We start from the raw sequence: 7,731 nt of genomic DNA on the forward strand, positions 1-7,731 counted from the left end.
CTCGAGTCAAGTTGTCTTACTGATCAGTACCTACTTCATCTCCGTGGGATACATGTGTGAAGCTCAGCATGCTAAATTCTTAAGGATCGATTTCCTCTGCATTTTCTGATCTCACAGAACATAGCCCATTTAACTTTGGAGTACTATAATTCAACTTGCTCGATTAGCAGAGGGGCATGGCATGTGAATAATATACATGGTTGTAACTCGAAACTAGGTTGAAAATGCTGATGTGGTTCGAGATTAAACATTCAGAGTCAGAAAACAGGTCCCTTTATTTTGCACAGCAGTAACAACAGTTTGATTCCCTTCTTACGGCTTGATTAATAACTGTGGATTTGTTCTAATTATAAAATACTTCATCAACAGGGATATTACCACAACATTTCCAAGCTTTGTCTTCAACTCTCAGGTCGAGGATGCTTGAGAATCCAGTTTCTAGGTTACCACTGAAGCTTGTGAAAGACCACGGCAGACTATGTCGTAGGTGGACCTTGTGTATTTTTATTTCTTTATTCCTTTTTGGCGATATCCTTCTTGTGCTTGGAACAATTCTTGTAATTTTTTCACTTTAAAATGTGAATTCCCAGCAATCTCCTCGTGTGAGGGCTCTTCTTTTGTATATACCGAGTATAATCTAGAATTAACTGTTCCTTATGTATAAACGATCTTTGGATACCCAGTTGATCTTTGGATGCCTAGTTGCCCATGCGAGTAGTTACTGATAAGCAGCCGTTATATTTTATCGTTCTACTGTTTCTTTCATTCATTTGGTTGTTCTTGTGGTGTTGCTTGTTACTCCCGTGCCATCGTTCAGTTTTGGTGGCTGCATAGCTGGAAGCTTTTCTTTTTTAAGGTGAAATATACGTTACGACTTTGGTGACGGTTTGATATTCTTCAGGTGAAGCTTTTTCTTTTTCTTTTTCTTTTTTTACTTTACACATTTGCATTGTTTAGCATGCCTTTGAGTCATTGACAGGTGGGCCCGTGCTCTGTGGGACCCATGTGTCAGTGACTCAAAGGTAGGCTAGCCCACGGCAGGGAATCCTCGTCCGTGCCGGCATAGGGCGTTTGTGTTGACATGATTTGCTCTTCCTATGTGCGGTGATAATTGCCCATCCTTACGTTTCTTGGTCTTAACATGCCCGTTGGTCATGGTTGGTTACGTTGGTAAGCACAGGTGTGTACATCTTAAGTCAACCTTAGGCCCTTCCTAGTGCTTCACCGTGGACAGGTACTAAGCATGTCACATAAACGAAAAAATGACATGACACAACATTTAAAGAGAGGAAAGAGTACTTTGGTGACCGCAGAAAAAATCAATGCCAAGCGTGGGAACCTAGGCAAACAACTTGAATGAGACAATTTGACCAATGCATGAAAGACTTTAGGTGCCAACTCATTAAATAAAGTATGCTTGGTAACAACAAATTAAGCACCTATGTGCTAAGGTATTTAATGCACTTAGCACCTCATCTAAGCACCTTTACATTGAAAGAAGTCTTAGAGCATCTATAGTCGGACTGCGCAAATTCGCATCCCTAAATGTTTGTGGGCGTATCCCCGGATAGCTTGCTTCTCATTTGTCCTCCCGAGCAAGCACGCCCCTCATATTGAAACCCTTAAATCCATGCAGGTCCATCATATATCACAAATTCATCGCGAATTTAGCAATGCAAAAATGCAAAATAAAGCACAGTTCAACACATGCCAAAAGAAAATATGACAATTAATAAACATGTGATACAAGAATGAATCATTCAGTGTTTGCATTGCGCCCGTTCATCTCCTTTGCCTCAAGTCACTTATTGCCTTTCGGATCCAAGAGGGAAGGATTGGGCAACATGATCTTCGAATCCTCAGTGTCTCGGGCTAGTTGCAACCTCTCTTTCTCGAGCTCAATTGATCCAAAAGTCTTTGCCTTCCCCATCTCCTATTTGACATACGCCTCCTCTAGGTCGATTCTCCTTCCGAAGCTGCAACTTATTGTTCATCCTCTCTCGCTCCTAACCATCTTTTCTTTTTGCGCATCCAAGAAGAGCTCTCAATCTCCCTTCCTTCTTTTCCTCCTTGGTGGAGAAAATGCTCGTCCATGTGGGGGACATTTTGCTCGTTGCAGCGTCACGCACGGCCCTACCCTTCTCCCACTTGTTTTCCATCACTTAGCGGTTCATCTTTGACATGGTGGCTTGTCGCTCGTCCCCTCCACCTTTGAGGGAGTCCTGGATTAGGGGGTCCCCGGGCGTCCGGGCTATGTGACATGGGCCGGACTGATGGGCCGTGAAGATACAAGATAGAAGGCCTCCCCCCGTGTCCGGATGGGACTCTCCTTTGCGTGGATGGCAAGCTTGGCGTCCGGATGTGTAGTTTCCTTTCTCTGTAAACTGACTATGTACAACCCTAGGCCCCTCTGGTGTCTATATAAACCGGAGGGTTTTAGTCCGTAGAGGCTAAGACAAATCATACAGGCTAGACATCTAGGGTTTAGCCATTACGATCTCGAGGTAGATCGACTCTTGTAACCCCTATACTCATCAAAGTCAATCAAGCAGAAAGTAGGGTATTACCTCCATTAGAGGGCCCGAACCTGGGTAAACTCGTGTCCCCTGCCTCATGTTACCTTCGATCCTCAGATGCACAGTTCGGGACCCCCTACCCGAGATCGGCCAGTTTTGACACCGACAACCTTCCTCATCTTTGTCATCCAATCCAATAGATCGTTGGGAGCTTGAGCCATCATTTTTCTTCAACTTCTTTTTGTTGTTCTTGAGGTCATCGATGAATTGTTGCCACTTTGGTTTCTGTAGGATCGCAAGTAGGTCTAGAGGGGTGGGGGTGATTAGACTACTTGACCAAATAAAACTTAGCCTTTTCCCAATTTTAGTTCTTGGCAACTTTTAGCAATTCACACACAACACCCTACACATGCAAGTCTAGATAATAGGTAGCGGAAAGCAAAGACTTTGCATATGAACGTAAAGGAGGGGATTGAAGATATCAAACGCAACGAAGACACGGAGATTTTTGGTGTGGTTCCGATCGGTGGTGCTATCGTACATCCACATTGTTGGAGACTTCAACCCATGGGGTAACGACTCTGTGAGTTCACAGATGGCTCCACCCACGAAAGGTCCATGAAGAAGCAACTTTTTCTATGCCATCATGGCTTACATCCACGAAGGACTAGCCTCACTCGGGTAGATCTTCATGAAGTAGGCGATCTCCTTGCCCTTACAAACTCTTGGTTCAACTCCACAAGCTTTGGAGGCTCCCAAGTGTCACTTAACCAATCTAGGAGACACCACTCTCCAAAAGGTAATAGATGTTGTTGTTGATGATGAACTCCTTTCTCTTGTGCTTCAAAAGATAGTATTCTCAACACTCAATCACTCTCTCATAGATTTGGCATGATGTTGGGAGAAGGATTGGAGTGGAAAGCAACTTGAGGGTGCTAGAAATCAAGGAACAGATGATTGGAGTGGAATCCCTTGATCTCAACACAAGTGTAGGTAGTTCTCTCTTAGAAAATGGATATGGGAAGTGGTGGCTTCATCCTGGTTGCTATCTCTGAGAGTATCTGATGTGGGTGGGGTATATATAGCTATCACCAAAGATCTAACCGTTACACACCTTTATGCACAAGTTGGTGGAACTGGGTGAAAAACTCGATGGGACCAACTAATGTAAAAGGTTTGAACTTCAGACGCTTCGGTGAGACCGATTAGTGATGACCTAAGCACTTTCCAAATCTTGGTTATTCTGATCATTTTCACCCGGTAATTCTGAAATGAACATGATGGGTTACAGAGAGTTGGCACACACATTTCGGTGGGACCGAATGTCATCTTAGCGACACCGAGTTTCTAGGGTTTAGGTAGCGGCTCTGTCCAGTGTATCTCGGTGGGTCCGGATGTAAGTGTTTCGGTGGGTCCGAGAATAACTGTAGGGTTTTGGACAGATTGTACTGTGAGGGTGTGATTGAGGGTTTTGGATAAATATCTTCAAGAACTTGAGCAAATGACTCATTATCAAAACCTCATCCCCTTTTAATAGTATTGGCTTTCCTAAGGACTCAATGTGGTCTTGGATCACTTAACCAAAAATGTAGAGCCTTGGAGCTTTTGCCAATCCATGTTCTTTTGTATTTGAGGGGTCCACATTCACATTTCCTTGTCATACCTACATTGAACTTTCCTGAAATAATCTTTCAATAGGTATTAGTTAAATGATGTACATGTTGTTATAAATTACAGAAACCACCTAGTGATTAGTTGCACTTTTAGTTTCTCACTCAATTTCAACCAACAATGGCACATAGTGAATGCCTTCCCCTCTGTTTGTTCATACAAAGTGTCCGCCAAACCCATCTAATAAACAAGAATCACTCATGAGAATGCAACAAACATAGCCAGCAATGCAAATGATGACAATATGAAGCAAGTCAACTTACATGACTCTTGAGTCCAACACCTCTTTGGTTCCGGCCAACCACGGAAGAATAGTGGCCGCAAAACTTGTCATGCTCTGTTGGATGATGGGCCATCTATGTTGGAGAGAGGTCACATTGTGGGTGCTATGGATAGGGTTAGGATCCACATATTCCTTGTGTACATGGTAATGCTTGTGGATCTTTTTCCAATAATTATTGCCCTTTTGCTCAGTTCCACATATAGGGCCAATGCTTGTGGCCAACCAAACTTCACACAAGAAAACATCCTGCTTGCTTGTCGGACCTCTTGTCTTTGGTATCTTCTTCTTTTTTCTGTTTACGAGTGGTCGGTGTTTTCCCAACATCATACGTAGGAGAGTTGATATCCCCAAGTCATAATGCATAGGCTCTTGACCATCATTGATCATGTCTGTCATGATAGCCTCCTAAAATGATCATGATTACTAATGATGTATGCAACAAAAAGATTTGATGGCATATGCAATGCTAAAATGATTCAATGGCACATGCATCCCTAAATTGATTCAGTGGCATAATGAACAAGCAGACGAATAAATACAAAGAGGGGCAAAAATTATACCATGTCTTGCTCCATCATTTCATAGAGCAAGACCTAGGAAGATCCGGAGCCGACGATTCCTGAACCTATTCTTGCCCATTCGAGTTGTGACGAGTCATACACCATCTCTAATGCCTCCTGTTCTATCCATCCATGCGTAACTAGCCAATCGTTTGGCCGAATAGAGTCAGTCATGACTAGGGCGGATGGCACCTTCCTTCTAGGCGGTGGGGCGGATGCGGACTTGGTCGCTCGAAGCGGACGCATCCATGTCGACGTCTGATGTCTACTACACAACTTATTCTTGTAGACTCGTGTTGGGCCTCCAAGCGCAGAGTTTGGTAGGACAGTAGCAATTTTCCCTCCAGTGGATGACCTAAGGTTTATCAATCCGTGGGAGGCATAGGATGAAGATGGTCTCTCTCAAACAACCCTTCAACCAAATACAAGAAATCTCTTGTGTCCCCAACACACCCAATACAATGAAAAATTGCATAGGTGCACTAGTTCGGCGAAGAGATGGTGATACAAGTGTAGTATGGATAGAAGATATAGGTTTTTTTAATATGAAAATATAAAAACAACAAGGTAGCAAGTGATAAAACTGAGCACAAATGGTATTGCAATGCTTGAAAACAAGGTCTAGGGTTCATACTTTCACTAGTGCAATCTCTCAATAGTGCTAACATAATGGAATCATATAACAATCTCTCAACGTGCGATAAAGAATCACTCCAAAGTTCTTATCTAGCGGAGAACATAATATGAAATTGTTTTAGGGTATGAAACCACTTCAAAGTCATCTTTTCCGATCAATCTATTGAGCCATTCCTATAAGTGTCACAAACAGCCCTAGAGTTCGTACTAAAATAACACCATATGATACACATCAACCAACTCTAATGTCACCTAGATACTCCAATGTCACCACAAGTATCCGTGAGTTGATTATTTGATATGCATCAAACAACTTCAAATTCATAATATTCAATCCAACACAAAGAACTTCAAGGAGTGCCCCAAAATTTCTACCAGAGAAAGTAGGACGAAAACATGCATCAACCCCTTTGCATAGATTACTCCAATGTCACCCCGGGAATCCGCAAGTTGAGTGCCGAAACATACATCAAGTGAATCAACATAGTGCCCCATTGTCACCACGGGTATGTATATGCAAGACATACATCAAGTGTTCTCAAATCCATTAAAGTATTCAATCCGATAATAGTGAAACCTCAAAGGTAAAACTCAATTCATCACAACAAGATAGAGAGAGAGAGAGAAACACCATATGATCCAACCATATTAACAAAGCTCGCGGTACATCAAGATCATTCCAAATCAAGAACACGAGAGAGAGAGAGAGAGAGATCAAACACATAGCTACTGGTACATACCCTCAGCCCCGAGGGTGAACTACTCCCTCCTCGTCATGGAGACCGCCGGGATGATGAAGATGGCCTTCGATGATGATTTCCCCCTCCGACAGGGTGCTGGAACAAGGCTCAAGATGGGGTCTCTTTGGTACAAAGGATTGCGGCGACGGAGTCGAAGTTCTGGGGGTTTCCCTATTTATAAGAATTTTCAGAGTTGGAATCACGCGAAAAGGAGCGAAGATGGGTCCACAAGCCACCAGGCCACGACCACCCCCTGGGCGCACCCAGGTGGCTTGTGGGGGACTCGTGGCTCTTCTGGTCCTCCCATGAAGCTTCAGGGGCCTCTCTTGATAAAAAAATCGTCTAAAAGTTTCGCTGCATTTGGACTTCATTTGATATGGACTTTCTGGAAAACCAAAAACAAGCAAAAAACAACCACTGGCATTGGGCACCAGGTCAATATGTTAGTCTATGTGCTATGGGTTGGTCTTAGTGCAAAGGTTCGGTCTTAAAAGTAAAAAAATTTCAAACTTGACCAAGTTTAGGGTGTCTCCAATGTGAAAAACATGGGTCTTATAAGCCCAAAAATAGCCTTTAGACCCACCCTCAAGCATTGCAAGAAGGGTTCTTAGCAACAAAATCTTAAGACCGGGTCATAGTTTTGAGACAAGTAATAAGGAATTAAAAAACAATTTCTATTAAGCATGTGGGCTCCACCCTAAGAATCATAGGGGTATTGAGCACTGAAAGAATTCTTGTTTGCTTTAGCACATTGAGTGGGGCCTATTCGTTCGTGAGTAAAATTTCCACATCCAGAATCTTTTTTGCATGATAGAATATTAAATACATGCCATTTGATACATCATTGGACATTTTCTCATGTTCTATATATTTAGTATTATTGGTAAGATAGTTTCTCTATAATCTTGATCAGGTTGACGAATCTTGACTTTTGAAACATTTATGTGCACTTTATTATTAAACAAACCTTCACACACATTTTAGCTCACTTTTTTGCATTATAAATAATCTCTACACACAACCTCAATTTTCTAATTAATTACAGAAATTGTTTTGAGCTACAGTTAACAATCAATTCAATCCACTACTAGTCAAAACTAGTTAAGATCAAGCAATCACAAGAAAACTGCAAAATATCCAATCAGTCCTATTTTAATAGTTCAAATTCCAAAACTGGGAAAATTTAGGATGTAAGGGAATCTCCTACGCCGTCCCTCAAATCGCCTGCAAACGTTCGGGCCGAGACATGTGGATGTTTTTTGCCATCCACAACAGTGCCCCAAATATCCGTGGACGTGTTCGCTCGCCCAAATTCTCGCAAAATG

At 42.5% G+C, this 7,731-nt stretch overlaps 1 protein-coding gene across 1 annotated transcript in view; it reads left to right on the forward strand.

Annotated features, from left to right (window-relative positions):
- LOC119302376 (calcineurin B-like protein 6) overlaps nucleotides 1-701 on the forward strand; it is a 5,288-nt gene extending 4,587 nt beyond the window's left edge. The window contains exon 9 of the mRNA XM_037579411.1: nucleotides 370-701. Within this exon, the coding sequence (XP_037435308.1) occupies nucleotides 370-427 (58 nt within the window). The 3' untranslated portion in view covers nucleotides 428-701. The remainder of the gene's footprint in view (nucleotides 1-369) is intronic.
- Nucleotides 702-7,731: the final 7,030 nt, after the last annotated feature.

The sequence above is a fragment of the Triticum dicoccoides genome, chromosome 5A (assembly GCF_002162155.2).
Source record: "Triticum dicoccoides isolate Atlit2015 ecotype Zavitan chromosome 5A, WEW_v2.0, whole genome shotgun sequence".
Classification (NCBI taxonomy): Eukaryota; Viridiplantae; Streptophyta; class Magnoliopsida; order Poales; family Poaceae; genus Triticum; species Triticum dicoccoides.